The following is a 22,092-nucleotide window of genomic DNA, read 5'->3' as shown; positions in this document are numbered from 1 at the left end:
TTTTTCGAACAAAACATGAATGTATTGTATAAGACTGTCATCTGATGAAGTTGTTTCTTGGTTAGTGACTAATTATATCTCTATTTGGTCGGTTTTGTGATAGCTACCTATGCGGTAGAAACATGGTCAAAATATGCGGTTGAGTCTTTGGCTATTGTGGTTAGCTAATAGAAATACATATTGTGTTTTCGCTGTAAAACATTTTAAAAATCGGAAATGATGGCTGGATTCACAAGATGTTTATCTTTCATTTGCTGTATTGGACTTGTGATTTCATGAAAATTATATTATATGATATCCCTGTCCCGTTAGGCTAGGCTATGCTCGTCAGCTTTTTTGATGAGGATGCTCCCGGATCCGGGATGGGTATCACTGAAAGGTTAACTTCTTGTCAATAGGGGGGCGCCATTTCGACTTTGTAAAAATTCGTTCCCAAATTAAACTGCCTCGTACTCAATTCTTGTTCGTACAATATGCATATTATTATTACTATTGGATAGAAAACACTCTCTAGTTTCTAAAACCGTTTGAATTATTTCTCTGAGTGAAACAGAACTCATTCTGCAGCACACTTCCTGTCAAGGAGTGAGATTTCTGAAATCGAGGTCTCTGTTCTAGGGTCAGTTTATAAATTCCCATGTAAGCTATGGGGCTACGTGCACTGCATACGCCTTCCTCTAGATGTCAGTAAGCGGTGAGAATTTGAATGGAGTGGATTGCACCATCTGGGGCACTATAAAAGCTCATGGAACGGAAGGTCCGACCTTTTCAACGGGGCGCCTGACGCAGGAGGGACATCACAATGGCGTCCTGAAAAGCTTTCGTTTTAGCAGTTCTATATCTCCGGCTCTGATTTAATTTGATTTTTGTCTTAAAAACTTCATAAGGTAGTTAATTTAAACCGACTTATAGCAGTTTATATCAGTTTATTGCGATTTTCTGGAATTTCTTTGTCAAGCGCTATCGCTAGTTGGACACCTCTCCAGCACATGGCTAGCGTTAGCTGCTATTTCTACAGGAGAAGAGGACATCTTTCAACCAAAAGACGATTGTTCTGGAGAAAGGACACCTTGCCCAAGATTCTGATGGAAGCTCGTCAAATAGTAAGAAGTCTTTATGCTGTTAATTCGTATTTATGTTGACAAATGTTAAACAATAATTCCGCCATGAATTTCGGTGCGGTCTCGCTTTAGCGCACGCTGAATTGCGCAGTAACGTTAATTTTAAAAATCTAACACAGCGGTTGCATTAAGAACTAATGTATCTTTCATTTGCTGTCCAACCTGTATTTTTTAGTCAAGTTTATGAATAGTTATCGATTAGATTAGGTGCCTCTCCAAGATGGCGCCGGACAGATTGCTTGAAGTTTGGCCACTACTCACATTGTATAACCACGATTTGTGCCGCTACATATGCACATTTTCGAACAAACCCTATATGCATTGTGTAATATGATGTTACAGGACTGTCATCTGAAGAAGTTTATGAAGGTTAGTCAAAAATTATATATCTTTTGCTTGCTTGTTACGATCGTTAACCTTTGCTGCTGTTAAATGGTGTTGTGTTTCTGGCTATTGTGGAAAGCTAATATAATGCTATATTGTGTTTTCGCTGTAAAACACTTAAAAAATCTGAAATATTGGCTGGATTCACAAGATGTTTGTCTTTCATTTGCTGTACGCTGTGTATTTTTCAGAAATGTTTTATGATGAGTATTTAGGTAATTCACGTTGCTCTCTGTAGTTATTCTAGTCGCTTTGGTGAGAGTTGTGATGGTGGCTGCAATGGTAAACTATGATTTATACCTGAAATATGCACATTGTTCTAACAAAACATATGCTATACAATAAATATGTTATCAGACTGTCATCTGATGAAGTTGTTTCTTGGTTAGTGGCTATTTATATCTTTATTTGGTCGAATTTGTGATAGCTACTGATGCAGTAAAAAAATGGTGGAGTAAAAAAAGTGGTGTCTTTTGCTAACGTGGTTAGCTAATAGATTTACATATTGTGTCTTCCCTGTAAAACATTTTAAAAATCAGAAATGATGGCTGGATTCACCAAGATGTGTATCTTTCATCTGGTGTCTTGGACTTGTGATTTAATGATATTTAGATGCTAGTATTTACTTGTGACGCTATGCTAGGCTATGCTAGTCAGCTTTTTTACTGATGGGGGTGCTCCCGGATCCGGGTTTGGGAGGAATTAGAGGTTAACCATGACTCCTGACAAGCCAATTTCATGGTATTGACTGTGCTCTACAATATATATAAAACATGTTTCGCAATATAACTGTCTTACATATGTTTATTAATAATAAAACACTTAAATAAAAAAATGTGTGATTATCTCACACTTTTAAGTGGTTTCCTAGGGAATAAGGCCGGGACAAGAAAGCCACCATTTTCGTAGAATGACCCAACAAACTCTTAGCACAAAATGTTTATAATAATCAAAAGGGCACGTTTCAAAACTCTAGGCATTAAAAACTCACTTGTAAACCGAACAACATCACCTGGTATTAACCAGGTATTACCATCTCCTATTCCACTCCTTGTGGTCACCCACGACTCCGTGGCCAAACACGACTCCAACACCATCATTATGTTTGCTGACAACACAACAGTGGTAGGCCTGATCACCGACAACAATGAGACAGCCTATAGGGAGGAGGTCAGAGACCTGGCAGTGTGGTGCCAGGACAACAACGTCTCCCTCAATGTGAGCAAGACAAAGGAGCTGATCGTGGACTACAGGAAAAGGCAGGCCGAACAGGCCCCCATTAACAAGACAACATTCATTCACTTTTTAGGGATAGGGGGCAGCATTTTCACTTTTGGATGAATTGGTTGGTTCAAGAAACAGCTTCTACCCCCAAGCCATAAGAACAATTAATCAAATGGCCACCGGACCTTTTACATTGCCCCCCCCCATTTGTGTTGTACACTGCTGCTACTCAATATTTATTATCTATGCATAGTCACTTCACCCCTACCTACATGTACAAATTACCTCGACTAAACTGTACATTGACTCGGTACCGGTACCCTCTGTATATAGCCTCATTATTGTTATTGTTTATTGTGTTACTTTTTATAATTTTTTACTTTCGTTTTTTACTTTAGTTTAATTGGTAAATATTTTCTTAACTCTTCTTGAACTGCACTGTTGGTTAAGCGTTTGTAAGTAAGCATTTTACGGTAAGGTCTACACTTTGTGTATTCATTGCGTGTGACAAATAAAGTTTGATTTGATTAGAGTGTCCAACTGGAGATTGGATGGTAGGGAGTTCGATCCCCGGATGAGTCATGCCTCAACAACCACACCCACTCTTTGACTTGAAGGAGATCGAGTGCATGAATTTGTATGAGTGAATTGTTTGTTGCAGAAAGTTACGTTTAACAGGCTAGAGTCTACTTTGTTTAAGATTGTTTTTGTATTGGGTGTATTTACGGACGGCCTGTATACTGTAGGTCTGGAAAAATATCAGTTATTGTCTCTTAAAAAATACATATATTCTGCCTGAAATCGCTATCTCTGCAACATGTCTCTTTTCATGGAGACTTCCCAGTCAGGGGAAAAAGCAATCATTTCATGTGCTGCAGGAGCTGTATTTACTATGCTCTCTACCGGGAAATGTGGACCAACTGGAGTTCCGATGCAACAATCGTTTACTTGCGGAGGACTATTGGGAAGAAGTGGCTACTCTTAGCAAACAGATTAATAACGTACACAATCTACTGGGGAAAGTACCCCCGCCCCGTTCTCCTTTTCTACAACACTGGCTGGACACCGTTCCAAATGTGTTGAGAATCACCACCATGTCAACGCTCCTTGACTGAATGGCCAATGCCTTCCAGGGACCACTCCCCAAAGAAGCCTCCCACTCCCCTGGGAAATGGAGCAGGACAGCTGCTTCTGGTGGATTTAGCGGATGTTACTATCACCAATCCTGCTGTCCAACCATGGAAGCACGTCACCCGCTGTAGGCCAAATGGAGGAAAGCAGCCTGTGGTGAATGGGGCTTCTTTGGCGTTGGGAAGCTTGGCAAAAAATAGTTGCCGAACAGCTCTACAGAGAGGATGGGGTCCATCCAAATCATCTTGGTGCCTGGACCCTGTCCTCGCTGGTCCTCTTGCCTTCGGAGATTCCCACGCCATCGTCCCCCTATCCGGACTCCTTCTGTCTCAGATTTGGCCTCGGACACGCTCCTCCTCTCACCGACCTCGAGGGTGTCTGAAGCACCGGCCACTCCATCAGCCATAATGGGTTTTGCGGCCGGCGGGAGGCACAAAAACTGCCGAAGCTGCAATTCCACCAGCCGTTATCATCAGCAGCTCTATACTGAGAAACATCTTGGCTCCCGGGGTAGAAACCTTGAGCTATCCTGGGTCTTGGGTACAGCACATAACTAGGCCGTGTCCTACTGTTTTACGCTGAGAAGGATTTTAAAGAACTGATTGGGACTCTGAAAGACTCCAACAAGCATCCAATTATTTCAGGACCAGTGCTATCACTGAGTCGTGGCAGTGAAATATTCAGTAGGTTGCTGGCACTACACAGCTGTCTAGGAGTCTGTAGTTCTGTTGGAGTTACTTTTGTGGATTACTTTGACACCTTTTGGAAACAGAAAATGCTCTACAGAGAAGATGGGGTCCATCCAAATCATCTTGTTGCCTGGACCCTGTCCCCGCATTTCTCAAGCCTGCGCTGAGACATTGACTTTTCAACATCCTGTGTTCCGCACAGGTAATCTCCACCATAAATTAAAAGCATTATCATTATACTGCAGTTAACCCTGACTCTTGTTTTTATCCACGTCCTCGCTCAAAGGAAATGCCCAATTGTACAGCTCTGGACAATCTTTTATCTATACAAATTCAAGCTAGCCAAATGGTATTTTCAAATAGGGGGTTACCAACTGAGCATAATATGCTTGAATTAGAGATTCTGGTTATATCTGAAGCGTGCTAAATAAGACTGTGCTGGATACTGACGTGTCTCTGACTGGTTATAATGTTTTAAGATCTGACAGACTTGGCAGAGGTGGTGTTGTCACCATATGTATCTGTCAAAAACGTCTAACACATTGTGATCTCTACAGCGCCATTGGCTGGTCATCATTGACCTTGGAAAGGCTTAAACACTGGTATTGTTACACCTGCTCTCACTCTTCCTCTCTGGCGCTCGAGGGCGACAGACTGCCTATCATTACGCACACCTGTCACCACCGTTACACGCACCTGTGCTTCATTGGACCCACCTGGACTCTATCACTATGTTGATTGCCCCTCCTATATCTGTTTATTTGGTTTGATCCCTGTGTCAGCATTAATGTCATAGTGTGTTCCTGTCCAGACACTGTCCTGTTCTGTTCCATGTCTATGGTTAATTAAAGGTTCTCTCCCTGTACCTGCTTCTCGTCCCTGGCGTAGATCCTCACAGAATGCTGACACAACTAAAATATGCATTTGGGAGTTTCGGTTGGTGATGTCGGGTCTGGGTGCTATCGCCGAGGGAACCGGGGGTGCTTCAGCTAGCTCGTCAGGCTTACACGCCTTAGCTGGCTTGAGAGGTCGTCTTGCCTCGGTGGGCTCAGCAGGCGCCCACACCCATGTCATGCTTCAGCCGGCCTTCAGGCTCCCACGCCTCAGTCGGTTCGTTAGGCTCCCACGCCTCATTAGGATCATCGGGATTTCACGCCCCAGCCGGATCGTCAGGCTCCCACGCCTGAGCCGTCTCACCAGGCTCCTAAGCCTCTACCGGTTTGTCAGGCTTCTACGCCCCCAGACGGCTTGTCCAGCACCCATGCCTCGGCCTGCCCGTCAGGCTCGCCCAGGTGGGATGCTGGGTGGCGGCCCTAGGGGGGGTACTGTCACGCCTGCTCCCGCTCTCCCTCTCTGGCGTCAGACTGCCTATCATTAGGCACACCTGTCACCATCGTTACGTGCACCTGCGCTTCATTGGACAAACCTGGACTCCATCACTATGTTGATTGCCCTCCTATATTCTGTCCAGATGCTGCCTTGTCCTGTTCCATGACCGTGGTTAATTAAATGTTCACTCCCCAGCTGTTTTTTGTGAAATGCATGTTTCTTTACATAATATGTAATTGTTGTACTGTATGTGTGTCCATAGTTTTGTTCAATGATGTGTTAGTATATGTAATTTGTTTTGTCTGAAACTTTGTTCCCCCTGCTTCTGTTGGACCAGGTCTTTTTTGAAAAAGAGATTTAATCTCAATGAGAAAAACCTTAATAAATACAAAAAATACATCTGTCTCTAAGCAATTTGAATGTCTAGTCCTAAATGTGGGCCTTGGTAATAATGCCCCATTTACGCTAGTGGAAATTTATCACCCTCTCTCTACCTCAACATGTGCTCTTAGCCAATGGTCTGACTTGCTATCTAACTATACTAAATCTGAAATAGGAATTTTGGGTGATCTTAATCTGGATTGGTTGACTACTATCTCTGACTGCAGTGCTTTCAGTTTGTATGCCCCCAGCTCATGAAACGGCCTTCAGGCCACCTTGAAATTAGACTTGCTGGTCTCCATTGGAAAGTTTAGATGGAGTTTAAGTGACAGATTTTGAGTTTAAAAATATATTTTTCTCCCTCTTTAAATGTCATAATACAAAGGAAAGTATTATATTTATTTAGTGGACTGCTTAAAAAACTAAAATATCAAATAAATATTACAAATAATTTACAAGTAATAGCTGTCCCTCAATTTCATGTCACTGGTGTTAAAATGTATAAAAACTACCACTTTGAAAAAATACAACATCCTTGCCAAATTCTTTGGTTCATTGCAAATATTCTACAGACAGCGCAGGGATGCTGACCCACACCGCAGAGCAGTCTACCTTAAACAAAAACACCAGACTTACTTAAAGGATTTAGAGAGTCAAAAAATAAATAGAGTGAAGGATCTCACATAAAGAGAAAAAAGACAAGACCAAAGGAAATGGCGGGTCAGACAGGCAAAACACAGAGGGATTGAGAGCAGGAATGACAGTGTTGACCCATCCTCTCCAGACAGTGAAACCAGTACTGCAAAGTCAGAATTAAGACAATGTGTCTGTAGGAAGACGTATGTACTCTGTATCTACAGAGTTACTTAAAGGGATAGTTCACCCAAATTATAAAATTACATATTTGTTTCCTAACCATGTATGCAGTCTATGGACAAGGTATGACAGCAAGCCATGCTTTTGTTTACCTGGCCACTGTTTCAAATGCTAATTCTTTTGCATTTGTGGCACAAAACCAAAGCATTGATTGCTGTCATACCTTGTCCATAGACTGCTTACACGGTAAGGAAACCAATATGTCATTTCCCTTTAAGTAGGCCTACACAATATTTGTCACATGGCACAAGAATTGATATATACTGTTTTAACAAGCTATGTAGTTTTGTGGATAGGCGTGAGCCGCGTGACAGAGTAGGACATTATTTGTAAGAAAAAATATTGCTAATAAATTGATAAAATTTGTTTGAAATAATCTTATGTTTGTCATTGGTTTCACATTGTGTCACTGGTGTTACACTGCATCACTGGTTATACTGTATGGCATATTGGTGCTCTGGCATCAGAGTTGCCCAATTTAATTGAATATGTTTTTTGAATATACCTAACTGTTGCTACATTCATTTGTAAACATTTTAAGGATATGATCATTCCATTTTGATGACTCAACCTAAATTATTCTTAATGTTTAAAAAAACTAAACAATAGTATAAATGGAAAAATGTCAAACAATATAACTTTACACATGCATGTTAAAAGTAAATTATTACTAATCCAAACAATTTCTTAGTATTATCATTAACCTTTACTCCCTTTGATTCAAATGCAAATTAAATACTGAAATTACATTCTAGAAATCCTGAAGTGTCATCTAAAAAATAGGTAACCAGTGACAAAAAGGCAGCACAACATTTTTTAACGTAATGTAGTAAAAATAAAAAATATATGTTATGCTGTCATTTATGCTGATTTATAATGTTAAGGGGTTAACCTCTCTGCGCACAGATCCCTTTAGCGGGATCATTTCCCTAAACAACCGCTGAATTGCAGGGCGCCAAATTCAAAAATATTACTAAAAATATTTATAATCATGCAATCACAAGTGAAATATACCAAAACACAGCTTAGCTTGTTGTTAATCCACCTATCGTGTCAGATTTTGAAAATATGCTTTACAGAGAAAGAAATCCAAGCTTTTGTGAGTGTATCAATCAATGCTACAACAGCTAGCCCCAAATTAGCATGGTCACGAAAGTCAGAAAAGCAATAAAATTAATCGCTTACCTTTGATAATCTTTGGATGATTGCACACACGAGACTCCCAGTTACACAATAAATGTTATTTTTGTTCGATAAATATTACTTTTATAACAAAAAAACGCCATTTGGGTTGCGCGTTATGTTCAGAAAACTACAGCCTCGTTCCGGTGCTGAAAGGCAGAAGAAAATTCCCAAACGTATCAGATACAAAAATATTACTAAAAATATTTATAATCATGCAAAGCTTTTGTGAGTGTATCAATCAATGCTAGAACAGTTAGCCTTATATTAGCTTGGTTAGCTTGGTCACGAAAGTCAGAAAAGCAATAAAATGAATCGCTTACCTTTGATAATCTTCGGATGTTTGCACTCACGAGACTCCCAGTTACACAACAAATGTTATTTTTGTTCGATAAATATTACTTTTATAACAAGAAAACGCCATTTGGGTTGCGCGTTATGTTCAGAAAACTACAACCTCGTTCCGTTCGAAGGAAAATTCCAAAAAGTATCCGTAATGGTCGTAGAAACATGTCAAATGTTTTTTATAATCAATCCTCAGGTTGTTTTTAACAAACATAATCGATAATATTTCTGGATGAATAATTAAGCAATAAGGCACGAGTAGGTGTGGTATATGGCCAATATACCACGACCACGACAACACACCGCGGAGTGCCTGGACACAGCCCTTAGCCGTGGTATATTGGCCATATACCTCAAACCCCTGAGGTGCCTTATTGCCATAATAAAATGGTTACCAACATAATTAAAGCAGTAAAAATAAATGTTTTGTCATACCCGTGGTATACGGTCTGATATACCATGGCTGTCAGTCAATCAGCATTCAGGGCTCGAACCACCCAGTTTATAATGTCTGTTAGGGGTCGATGGAAAGGGAAAATAGAAAGAGAGACAAAGAGAGAGATATAAATATATAAAAATGGCGAGAGAGAGAGAACAGCGCCAACATCTTTGGGGACTAAAGTGACATTTCTGACATTTCCTTTTCTTATTATGTCATGTTAATTTTTCAATTAGTTTTCAATTAGATTTATCCTGTTCCCTCTGCTCAGGGCACACAGTGTTGTTTTGTGTCAACTGTTGCTATGGAACCTCTCCATTACTACTACGAAGCATATCTGTTGTTACCATGAAAACTCAATTTCTCCATCTCAGATCCCAACTCAGGGCCCAGCTCAGAGAAGCAGAGCCCCATGACCCAGAAACACAGCCCCCAGGCACAGCCCAGCCCTGTAGCCACCCAGCCCAGCCAAGGAGCCTCCCAGGCAGGCCCAGCACCACCAACAGCCCAGCCAGGCCAAGTACCAGCAGTAGACACCCAGCCGGCCCCGGGAGCAGCCGTCCAGCCCAACCCGCCAGGGGCCCAGCAGAGCCCGGTCGCCCAGCCGCCCAGTCACCCTCCCCCACTCTACCTCCACGATGGAAGGTATGTCTATGTTATCTTGGCCAGGTCGCAGTTGCAAATGAGAACTTGTTCTCAACTAGCCTACCTGGTTAAATAAAGGTGAAATAAAAATGTAGCGAGAGAGGAATGCTTGACCCTATCTGTCAGTGACAGTCATTATTGTCACAAGTCACAACTACAGTTATTAGGATGCTTCTCCTATGTAGTTTGGACATGGCGTTTTGTGTGTGTGTGCATGACGGATTGTGTGAGAGTGGATTTTAGTTGTGTGTATATGTGTGTGGGGTGGGGGGCATATGCTAAGAATGTGGATGTTTGTATACATTTACAGATGTGTGTACGTGTGTGTGTGTGTGTGTGTGTGTGTGTGTGTGTGTGTGTGTGTGTGTGTGTGTGTGTGCGTGCGTGCGTGCGTGCGTGCGTGCGTGCGTGCGTGCGTGCGTGCGTGCGTGCGTGCGTGCGTGCGTGCGTGCGTGCGTGCGTGCGTGCGTGCGTGTGTGTGTGTTGTTTGAGCAGGCTGCAGTATAATATTGCATGCTATAAACTTCAGCAGGTGACAGGTAAACAGTCTCAGTCTCTCTCTTTCTCTCTCGCTCTCTCTCTGCTCAGTTGTGTAACACACCACTTAACTGATGCCAAAGTGAATAATTTACCTTTAGATATCCTCATTATAATACCTAGCGCCCAGCCGTAGGGCTACTATCTTCCCTGTCACACCCAGAGAGAACTGCCTTCGTGAAGGGTGGGCATTTGTGTGTGTGTGTATGTGTGTATCACACCCAAAGAGAGCGCTGCCTTTGTGATGTGAAGTGTGTGTGCGCGTGCGCCTGCCTTTACCTCCTGTCGTGGTCCGCCCAGACAGAACACACACAAAGTAATCCCTACACACCTCAGACCATGGCAGAGCTACACTCAAACACATCTTGGCATTAGTCAAAGCTCTGGTTTTGATTCACCTCAACTCAACATCTTATTGCTTACTACTATTTATTGTGATGACTGAGGAAAACAGGACTGTTTAAGGAAGGAAAGTGATCCGGTTCTTGCTGCTGGCCTTGGCAATGACGAGTGTGTTTGAAAAAGAGTGCCACCAACTGGTGATGGTCTCTGACAGAGGTGCCGGTTTAGTATAGGTACAGGACGGAAATGACCAGCAGGAGACAGATGCACAGCTCATACGTTTATTGCCACAACACACCGGACAGATGACAGTACAAGAAGGAGATTGAATGTGAATAGTATAAGTGGTTTCTAAAACCGAGACAGAAATACACAGTGTATTAAAATATGTTATATCAAATCAAATTTAATTTGTCACGTGTGCCGAGACCTTACAGTGAAATGCTTACTTACAGGCTCTAACCAATAGTGCAAAAAGGTATTAGGTGAACAATAGGTAAGTAAAGAAATAAAAACAACAGTAAAAAGACAGTTGAAAATAACAGTAGCGAGGCTATATACAGACACCGGTTAGTCAGGCTGATTGAGGTAGTATGTGCATGTAGATATGGTTAAAGTGACTATGCATATATGATGAACAGAGAGTAGCAATATCGTAAAAGAGGAGTTGGCAGGTGGTGGGTGGCGGGTGGCGGGACACAATGCAGATAGCCCGGTTAGCCAATGTGCGGGAGCACTGGTTGGTCGGTCCAATTGAGGTAGTATGTACATGAATGTATAGTTAAAGTGACTATGCATATATGATAAACAGAGAGTAGCAGCAGCGTAAAAGAGGGGTTGGGGGGCACACAATGCAAATAGTCTGGGTAGCCATTTGATTACCTGTCCAGGAGTCTTATGGCTTGGGGGTAAAACTGTTGAGAAGCTTTTTTGTCCTAGACTTGGCACTCCGGTCCCGCTTGCCATGCGGTAGCAGAGAGAACAGTCTCTGACTTGGGGGACTGGAGTCTTTCACCATTTTTAGGGCCTTCCTCTGACATTGTCTGGTATTAAGGTCCTGGATGGCAGGGAGCTCGGCCCCAGTGAAGTACTGAGCCGTACTCACTACCTTCTCTAGGTCCTTACGGTAAGATGCCAAGCAGTTGCCATACCAAGCAGTGATGCAGCCAGTCAAGATGGTCTCAATGGTGCAGCTGTAGAACCTTTTGAGGATCTGAGTGCCCATGCCAAATCTTTTCAGCCTCCTGGGCGAAGAAACGTTGTCGTGCCCTCTTCACGACTGTATTGATGTGTTTGAACCATGATAGGTCCTTAGTAATGTGGACACTAAGACCAAGGGAAGGGTGCCTATTGAAAGAGCTAGAGTCCTACAGTTTCTGGCTCTAACTCCCAGGGTTAGATAGAGGGTTAAAGTCTGAAGGTTTTGTGTATGTGTTTGTGTGTGTGTGCACTACAAAGGGAGTAGGGTGCCATTTGGGACTTAGACACTCAACCCTCTGTCTGTTGTCCACAGGTCAGAGGTGAAAGCCAGGCAGGATGTGAAACCAGACATCTGCCAGCCTCCGTTCACCGACTACCGCCAGCCCCCTGTCGACTACCGGCACCCTCCAGTGGCTGATTACCGGCAGCCGCCCACGCTGGACTACCGGCACCCTCCTCCCCTCATCGACTACAGACAGCACTCGACATCACTCGCTGCACAGTTCCCTCTAGCACAGTTTCCCCCAGACTTCAGACCACAGGTAAGACTGAATATCCCAGACTTCCCTACTACAGTACACACCATACCATAGCCCAGAATTAGCCCAGAATTCCATAGTACAAACAACACTCAAAAGCTGCACAGCTTCCACTGGCACAGTTACCCCAGACTTCAGACCACAGGTAAGACTACTACACATCAACGTTAAGACTACAAATCCCAGAATCCTCTTTAACAGACAACACTCACAGTGGACAGCTGCATTTATTTTATTTACATTTACATTTACATTTAAGTCATTTAGCAGACGCTCTTATCCAGAGCGACTTACAAATTGGAAAGTTCATACATATTCATCCTGGTCCCCCCGTGGGAATTGAACCCTGGTCCCCCCGTGGGAATTGAACCCACAACCCTGGCGTTGCAAGCGCCATGCTCTACCAACTGAGCCACACGGGACCACGTGCAGCAAGAGCAATGATGTATACAGAGTAGAGATTTGGCCCGAGGATTGAACCTTGTGGCACCCCCATAGAGATTGGCCCTCCGATTTGACACACTGAACTCTATCAGAGAAGTAGTTGGTAAACCAGGCGAGGCAATCATTTGAGAAACCCAGGCTGTCGAGTCAATAAGAATCTGGTGATTGACAGAGTCATAAAGCCTTGGCCAGGTCGATGAATATGGCTGCGCAGTAATGTCTCTTATCGATGGCGGTTATGATGTCGTTTAGGACCTTGAGCGTGGCTGAGGTGCATCCATGACCAGCTCTGAAACCAGATTGAATTGCGGAGAAGGTACGGTGGGATTCGAAATGATCGGTAATCTGTTTGTTAACTTGGCTTTCGAAGACCTTAGAAAGGCAGGGTAGGATAGAAATAGGTCTGTAGCAGTTTGGGTCTAGAGTGTCACCCCCTTTGAAGAGGGGGATGACCGCGGCAGCTTTCCAATCTTTGGGAATCTCAGACGATACGAAAGAGAGGTTGAACAGGCTAGTAATAGGGGTTGCAACAATTTCAGCAGATCATTTTAGAAAGAGAGGGTCCAGATTGTCTAGCCCGGCTGATTTGTATGGATCCAGATTTTGCAGCTCTTTCAGAACATCAGCTATCTGGATTTGGGTGAAGGAGAAATGGTGGGGGCTTTGGCGGGTTGCTGTGGAGGGTGCCGGGAAGTTGACCGGGGTAGGGGTAGCCAGGTGGAAAGCATGGCTAGCCGTAGAGAAATGCTTATTGAAATTCTCAAATATAGTGGATTTATCGGTGGTGACAGTGTTTCCTAGCCTCAGAGCAGTGGGCAGCTGGGAGGAGGTGCTCTTATTCTCCATGGACTTTACAGTGTCCCAGAACTTTTTTGAGTTAGTACTACAGGATGCAAATGTATTTTTGAAAAAGCTAGCCGTAGCTTTCCTAACTGCCTGTGTATATGTGTTCCTAACTTCCCTGAAAAGTTGCATATCACGGGAGCTATTCGATGCTAATGCAGAACGCCACAGGATGTTTTTGTGCTGGTCAAGGGCAGACAGGTCTGGAGTGAACCAAGGACTATATCTATTCCTAGTTCTACATTTTTTGAATGGGGCATGCTTATTTAAGATGGTGAGGAAGGCACTTTTAAAGAATAGCCAGGCATCATCTACTGACGGGATGAGGTCAATGTCATTCCAGGATACCCCGGCCAGGTCGATTAGAAAGGCCTGCTCGCAGAAGTGTTTTAGGGAGCGTTTGACAGTAATGAGGGGTGGTGGTTTGACCGCAGACCCATTACGGATGCAGGCAATGAGGCAGTGATCGCTGAGATCTTGATTGAAAACAGCAGAGGTGTAATTGGAGGGTGAGTTAGTTAGGATGACATCTATGAGGGTGCCCGTGTTTATTGATTTGGAGTTGTACCTGGTAGGTTCATTGATAATTTGTGTGAGATTGAGGGCATCAAGCTTAGATTGTAGGATGGCCGGGGTGTTAAGCATGTCCCAGTTTAGGTCACCTAGTAGCACGAGCTCAGAAGTTAGATGGGGGGCAATCAATTCACATATGGTATCGAGGGCACAGCTGGGGGCAGAGGGAGGTCTATAGCAAGCGGCAACAGTGAGAGACTTGTTTCTGGAAAGGTGAATTTTTATAAGTAGAAGCTCGAATTGTTTGGGTACAGACATGGATAGTAATACAGTAGGCCGGGGCTAAACAAGCTAGCAGTTAGCAAACCGGGGCTGGCAAGCTAGCAGTTAGCAGACCGGGTTAGCAAGCAAGCAGTTAGCAGGGGCTAGCAGTTAGCAGACCGGGGAAGGCAAGCTAGCAGTTAGCGAACCGGGGCAGGCAAGCTTGCAGTTAGCAGACCGGGGCAGGCAAGCTAGCAGTTAGCAGACCGGGGCTAGCAAGTTAGCTTTTGGGGGACGTCGCGATGGGGGTAAGCCTGTTTTTTGCCTCTTCGTGTGGTGACGTCGATAGACCAGTCGTGGAATTAGTAGGGTTCCAGGTAGCTCTAGGTAGCTAGCAGGTTAGCAGAATGGGCATTCAGCGGGTGTCGCGCCTGAGGGGCCTGTTGGAGTCCTCGGGCAGATTATGTCGGTATTCCAGTCGTAGAGGATCGGCGGAGTTCCGTGCCCCGTACCGGCAGTAGAAGGGGTCCGGATATTGTAGCCCAGGAGTGGGCTTCGGTGGTAGCACAGGAGCCCTGGCCGGGCTAGCTTCAGGCTAATTGGTTTTTGGAAACGCTAGCCAGGAGTGGTCACCCGGGATTGCGGTTAGCTAGTTGCGAAGATCCCGATGAAAATGTTCAGAGTTTGCGGTAGGAATCCGGGGATATGGAGAGAAATAGGTCCGTTATGCTCTGGTTTGAGTCACGTTGTTCGAACTGGCGAGAGCTTTCCCGAGCTAAAGGTTAGCTGATGACTGCTAGCAATGGTTTGCTAACTGATAGCTGGTAGGTAGGTAGTTAGCTGGCTATCTTCAGTTGAGGGATTCCAGATCCGAAGTAAATAGAAATACTTTTAAAAAAAGCAGATCCACGCCACATTGGGTGAGGTGGGTTGCAGGAGAATATTTAGAAGTTGATGTTTAGATTGTCATGGCTGTTGAAATGAGAGGACCAAGGTGCAGCGTGGTCAGCGTACATACTTTTAATAGTAGATGTCGCCAACAAAACAATAAACAATACCAAAACAAACCTTGAAGCTTAAGGCAATGTGCCCTCAAACAAAGTTAACTTCCCACAAACACAGGTGGAAAAAGGAGCTACCTAAGTATGGTTCCCAATCAGAGACAACGATAGAGAGCTGTCCTTGATTGAGAACCATACCCGGCCAAAACATAGAAATAGAAAATCATAGAAACACAAAACATAGAATGCCCACCCCAACTCACGCCCTGACCAAACCAAAATAGAGACATAAAAAGGATCTCTAAGGTCAGGGCGTGACAAAGATATGCGAAGAAAAATATGTAAAAATATATATACAAGGAACAGGACAAAGACAAAGACGTCTGACTGCCTCCAAATAATCCGGAGAAATTGCAGAGTCAAATAACGTCAAATAACAGAAATACTCATCATACACTTTGATGAAAGATACATGTTTTACATATAATTAAAGATACACTTGTTCTTAATGTAACCACTGTGTCAGATTTCAAAAACACTTTACGGAAAAAGCACACCATGCAATAATCTGAGACGGCGCTCAAATATAAATAACATTTCTCCGCCATGTTGGAGTCAACAGAAATACGAAATTACATCATAAATATTCCCTTACCTTTGATTATCTTCATCAGAATGCATTCCCAGGAATCCTAGTTCGACAATAAATTGTTGTTTTGTTCGATAATGTCAATTATTTATGTCCAAATAGCTACTTTTGCTAGCGCGTTTAGTACACATATCCAAACGCTCGTGCAAGTCACGCATAACGTCGGACGGAAACTTCAAAAAGTTATATCACAGGTCGAATACACTTGTCAAACTAAGTAGATAATCAATCTTCAGGATGTTGTTATCATATATATATCCATTAACGTTCCAACCGGAGCATTCCTTCGTGTCTGTAAAAGTTATGGAACGCAAGGCAATATCATGAGGAATGCGCATGACCAGGAACTGGCAATCTGCCAGACCACTGACTGAAACACCTCCCATCCGGTCCCACATCACAGTATAAACTTCATTCAACATTCTACCGACTGTTGACATCTAGTGGAAGGCGTAGGAAGTGCAAACAAATCCATATCTTCCTGGGATTTGAATAGGCGATGAGTAGAAAAAACACCAGCCTCAGAATTTCCACTTCCTGTTTGGAAGTTTGCCTGCCATATGAGTTATGTTATACTCACAGACATAATTCAAACAGTTTTAGAAACTTCAGAGTGCTTTCTATCCAATAGTAATAATAATGTGCATATATTAGCATCTGGGACAGAGTAGGAGGCAGTTCAATTTGGGCACGCTATTCATCCAAAGTGAAAATGCTGCCCCCTATCCCTAAAAAGTTAATGAATGTTGGTTCTTGGTTGTGTGTTGTGCACAGGACTTTGACTACTTCACGGTAGAGCTGGAGAAGAGTGTGAAGGGTTTTGGCTTCAGTATCCGTGGGGGGCGGGAGTACAAGATGGATCTGTTTGTGCTGCGGCTCGCCGAGGATGGGCCGGCCATCCGCAATGGCAGAATGAGGGTAAGTGACATCACTTCTCAGCCACATTATTTTCCATTTCAATAGTGATGCAGTACTTCATACAGTATGACCTATCTCAATGCTCATCCTGTCCCATCCTTACTTTCACTTTTTAATCGCTTTGTCTCTCTTCTCTAACTCCCTCTCTCTATTTCTCTCTCTCCCCCTCTCTCCCCCTCTCTCTCTCTGTCTCTCTCAATCTCTCTCACTGCCTCTCCCCTCTATCTCTCGCTCTCTCTCTCAGGTGGGGGATCAAATCATTGAGATAAACGGGGACAGTACCCGAGACATGACTCACGCCCGGGCCATCGAGCTGATCAAGGCAGGGGGGAGGCGGGTGAGACTGCTGCTGAAGAGAGGCACAGGACAGGTGCCTGAGTATGGTGGGTATCCACCAAACACACCTCCCATATTTATTTATCTTTCTCGCTCTTTCCTTCTCTTGCTCTATCAATTTATCTCTCTCTTTAATTACATTTTTCTCTCTCAGACTATCTTTTTGTTTCTGGGTGACTGTCTCTTTCTTGCTCTCGTTATTTTATTTCATTCTTGTTCAGTTTCTCTCTCTCTCTCTCTCTCTCACTCACACTCACACTCACTCACACACTAACGCATACCACTGCAAATGTTACAACCATGATTAGGGCTGTTACGGTAACCGGCACAGTCACGAGTCATGACAGCAGTCAAATTTGACTTGAATGTTGAGTCACAGTAACTAGACTTCTCCAAAACTGTGCTCTGATGCAGCTGATGGTCATTAATAGCCTATCAAATGTGTTAACAGTCAGTCGCTAATGGCCTGGAACTCAGCGCTCTATTGTCCCTCAATACAAATGCCATCGAAAAATCAAATCAAACACTTCATGAGAGCACTGCAATCAGAGTTTGAGTAGAATAGGATGAGTTATTGCGCAGGGAGAGCCAGCTCCTCATAGCTGGTTGATGCATAGAATGAAATAAGTGTTCCTTTAAGCCCATGTTACGCAACATTTTAATAGGCTATGCTATGCAAATGCATGAGAAAACTGTTTTGGTGGCCTCTATTTCAAAGAGGAGGATCCCATAAGCTTTGTATAGGCTAGCCCTTCTATGTTTATTTCTCAACTTTCCTAATTTTAAGCACATTGCTTCACTTTACAACCGGAGTAGCCTACCTAGCTGGCATGAAAGTGAACCGTGAGAAGAGCGTCCTCCATTCGCTATTTAAGTGCATATAGATGAGGTCTTTAACAGGTGCATGAAAATGGCCAATTCTATATCAAAACTAATTTCACACATATTATTTAGTATATGTAAAGACAATATTAAATTGAGAGAAGTCTGATGGGTGAGAATATTATCAAGTGCTTGTCAAATTGTGAATGATATACTGATGAAGTGTGTGCAGCCTGCGCAAGAAACAGAGCAGAGCACACACACTTCATTAGTCTTTCATTCACAACTAGGCCTTTCATGCGTCTTTTTTCAAATCATCATTAGAGTCGCACCATACAGTTGCATAAATAACTCTGAATTAAGCATATAGGAGAAACTGTTTCAAATGATCACTTTGTTAACCGCTCAACACAGAATAGCGCACTGCATTGGAAATCATTTAAGAAAAATATCCTTTCTATTTTATTCAGCTATTTTCAGTTGTATTCTATAAAATAATATAAATAATGCTACGGGAATTATAAGCAAATCTTATCTGCTGAATGTTAGGCCCTGAAGCCCACAGCTATATGGCATAGCCAGATCAGGGCCTAACATAAGGACAACTCAGAATATGCTAGTCTGTTCTTCTGAAATAGGCTACATTTTCTTCATATCATGTTTCTTTAGACCTGCCTAAAATATATAATTTATTGTGATGGTGTAGGCTATATTAAATGGATTTATGAGACTTTTTAAAATGTAGATTTTCCAAAAGGTCTTCATCAGTGGCTTGTAGGTTATGCGTGGAAGCCTGGAGATGCTAAAAGTGTTTATGTTAATTAGTGGTCAATTACTGTGAGACCGGCAGTTATTTGCATGACAGTTACCGGCTGACAAAATTGTATGACGCCACAGCCCTAACCATGATGTTTGCTAAAAACAGCAAATAATACCTCACATTTTTCATAACTACCTGCTCTTACTGCTGCTGCTCTGTGGAACCGGAAATACATATTAACTGATACAACAAAAGCTTTAGCTAATTTAATCTGCTTCCATAACCCGACATTCAAACAGCATCTACTTTATGTGTGCTCTTTTGTCAATATTCTTCTGTCCTCTGTATTTCTCTCAAGTATAACCCATGCCCAGTCTTCTGCCGACGCTTTCTGCGTATCAAACTATACTTTGTGAGCTAACAGTTGTGAAAGGGTCTATTTTTAACCCCTGCTTTAACTCTAATGATTGGTATAGGCTTTTGCTCCCCTTCCTTTAGGAATGGTACCTTCCAACCTCTCCATGTGCATGAAAAGTGACACGCTAAGTTCCCCCTATTTCTTCCTAATGGGCCACTCTAAAGACACGGTTCGTGAAAAGCTGCATGTCTTTCTCTCCATTCTGACTCTAATTTAAACATGTGTGTGTGCGTGCGTGTGTGAGTTTGTGCAAGTGTGTGTGTGCGGGCATGTATCCTATGTGTGTGCATGCTGGCGTGTGTGAGTTTATCCTACAGGTGTGTGTATGCACGTGTGTATGTCTGTCTGTCACTGCATGTGTCTGTGTATCAGTGTGTATGGTAATATATGTTTTTTTCTGTTGAGACAATCAGGCTTGTGCTTGGTTCTGGTGGTCTCAGTAGAAAAAACAATCAGGTCTGAAGAGGACCACCACCATGGTTGAGTGTGCAGTGAAGTGCACTCTCAGTAGAGTGAAACTGCTCTGTGTTGGCCAGGGCCGTCCTCACATATGCACACACACTTCTTGACTCACAGAAAGTTACTCGTCACACACAGTGTGTATCCCAAATGGCACCCGTATTCCCCCATAGGGCTCTGGTAAAAAAGTAGTGCATTATGTAGGGTATAGGGTGCCATTTGGGATGCTACCCATAATTATCTATATCTATATAGTCTTGACTGTCCTGGTGATGATATTGTAGCTCTTTGTGTGTGAACAGAGATCTGGGTGTGGATACAGATACATATCCTATCTTTATCATTATCTATTCATAGGCAAAACGATCAGCTTTGTAGGCGCGTGTGTGTGTGTGTGTGTGTGTGTGTGTGTGTGTGTGTGTGTACTTGCCTGCATGTGTGTGTGCTTGTCACTGCGTATCAACCTGTAGTGTGAGTCTCATCCTCTTTCAGTAGACAGTGCCTCCCCCTGGGATGCCATTCCTCCAGCCCTCTCTGCCCTGCAGGAAGTGACCCTTGACCACCAGCAGCCGTCCACCTCATCTTTCTCATCCCATCCAGCCTTCACCCCAAACTCCCCCCACCAGCTCCTTCTAGAGGCCACACCGCGTATGGCAGCCCATTCTCCAGACCCCAGCGCCACGAAAGGGGCTACAGGTGGCAGGTGCACCCAGCCCAGGGGCACCGTCCATGGGCAAAGAACCCTGCAGTGGCCTGGGGAGTTGGAGGGGGGGCCCCGAGAGCCCCAACCTCCGCCGCGGCCCCCCAAAGCTAGATGGAGGTCTGCGGAGAGGAGAGAGAGCAGCAGCACACACCCACGCAGGATCCAAATGCCGCCGCATGGCCCTGGGACTCTCCCTACCTGAGTGTGAGTCTGAACGGAGGCAGTTGGGTCTGTGGGGAGGGACACGTGAACCTACAGGAGGGGTTTGAGCTGAGAAGTCTCCAGCCAAGGGATGAGGAAGGGGCTCTACCGCCCCCCCTCAAACCATGGATGGCCGTGCAGCCGCCTTCCTAGGGCCCTGGAACCCACCTGGGGGTGACAGACTGTCCGGCACCCTGAGGTCCTGGAAATACACTGTCAGCAGGGAAAACGGATCCGGATCAGACTGGTTTACATTGGATCAGACTGGATTCTGACTGGGTTGGACCGGCTGGCTGTACATAGGCTCCCAAGTCCAACTTACCACTCACACCATCAGATGCCAGAGGACATCTGATGCTTTATTCTCTCTCTCTCTCTCTCTTTGAAATCAAAAAGTTGTTTTTTCTTGTTGTTCCCTCTTTCAAGATGATTATACCCATAACCTTCAAAACCAAAGGACATATTACAGCTGATGTGTGTAAACAAAAAGAGGACTCGCTCAACTCAACACTTTAGTCCAGGTAGCCATTTTGAAACCTGATGATACAAATCCCATTGCTATCCCACTAGGCTCTTTGGGTCTGGGCCAAGGTGAGCTATCGACATGTTCCTAGTTTCACCAGTCAACCCCATGACACCTAAAATGGATGGTCAGTTTCAACCACTGATGGGATGACACTTATCTAAAGAGAGATTGGAATATTGAGGTTGTTTGCCTATCGTTTAACTTTCTGTGCAATGGAGAGAATGATGAGATTATAGAACTGAGGGAGACGGAGGGAGGGATGTTAATTTTAAATCCTTCTGAAAGGTGAACCTTTTTGGACAGAGCTCTGTCGACGAGACATCATACATGCCTATTGATATATCGTACATACTGTAAATGCACAAATGTGAAAAATATGTACATTTTGTCATCTCCCAAAAATATGCCTAGTGTTTTTTTTATGCATTGTTGTAGTTACATTTTAGAAGAACATAAAAAAACAGATATCGGGACCATATTTTAAGATTCATATTTCCATGGCCTTTTATTATATACTATATATTAAAGACTCTGTGTGGAGTCAGCTGACAAGGGAACAAGGGACTAGAGTGATGCAGGTCACATACCCCTGTTCAAACGTTATGTGCATCAACCAATGGTTGCGTGCCACGTCATTGACTGTGTCATTGACTGACAGATTGCTGTAGCATCTGATGCAGTTAGCTGATACGTAAAATACCAATCCAGGCATTGTAAAATCTGGCCGATGTCAGCAATGCCTGGGCAGAGGAATCGGCCCTCAGTGTTCTTGTGCATGAACCACCATCATCAAACAGGGACTCAAAATTATTCTAGAAGTAGAATGTAGAGCGGCCATCCTCACTGGGTATAGGTAACTGCCTAAATAAAGGAA

General features: G+C 43.7%; 1 protein-coding gene across 1 annotated transcript in view; it reads left to right on the top strand.

Annotated features, from left to right (window-relative positions):
- The window catches only part of LOC120066539 (membrane-associated guanylate kinase, WW and PDZ domain-containing protein 2-like), a 387,095-nt gene extending 366,402 nt beyond the window's left edge, over positions 1–20,693 (top strand). Inside the window, exons 18-23 of the mRNA XM_039017962.1 lie at positions 5,401–5,841; positions 9,476–9,746; positions 12,139–12,367; positions 16,850–16,993; positions 17,238–17,376; positions 20,281–20,693. Coding sequence (XP_038873890.1) covers positions 5,401–5,841; positions 9,476–9,746; positions 12,139–12,367; positions 16,850–16,993; positions 17,238–17,376; positions 20,281–20,693 — 1,637 coding nt within the window. The remainder of the gene's footprint in view (positions 1–5,400; positions 5,842–9,475; positions 9,747–12,138; positions 12,368–16,849; positions 16,994–17,237; positions 17,377–20,280) is intronic.
- Positions 20,694–22,092: the final 1,399 nt, after the last annotated feature.

This window comes from Salvelinus namaycush, chromosome 21, assembly GCF_016432855.1.
Source record: "Salvelinus namaycush isolate Seneca chromosome 21, SaNama_1.0, whole genome shotgun sequence".
NCBI classification, from domain to species: Eukaryota; Metazoa; Chordata; class Actinopteri; order Salmoniformes; family Salmonidae; genus Salvelinus; species Salvelinus namaycush.
The sequence above is the reverse complement of the archived record's forward strand: the minus strand, read 5'-3'. Positions and strand labels throughout refer to the sequence as shown.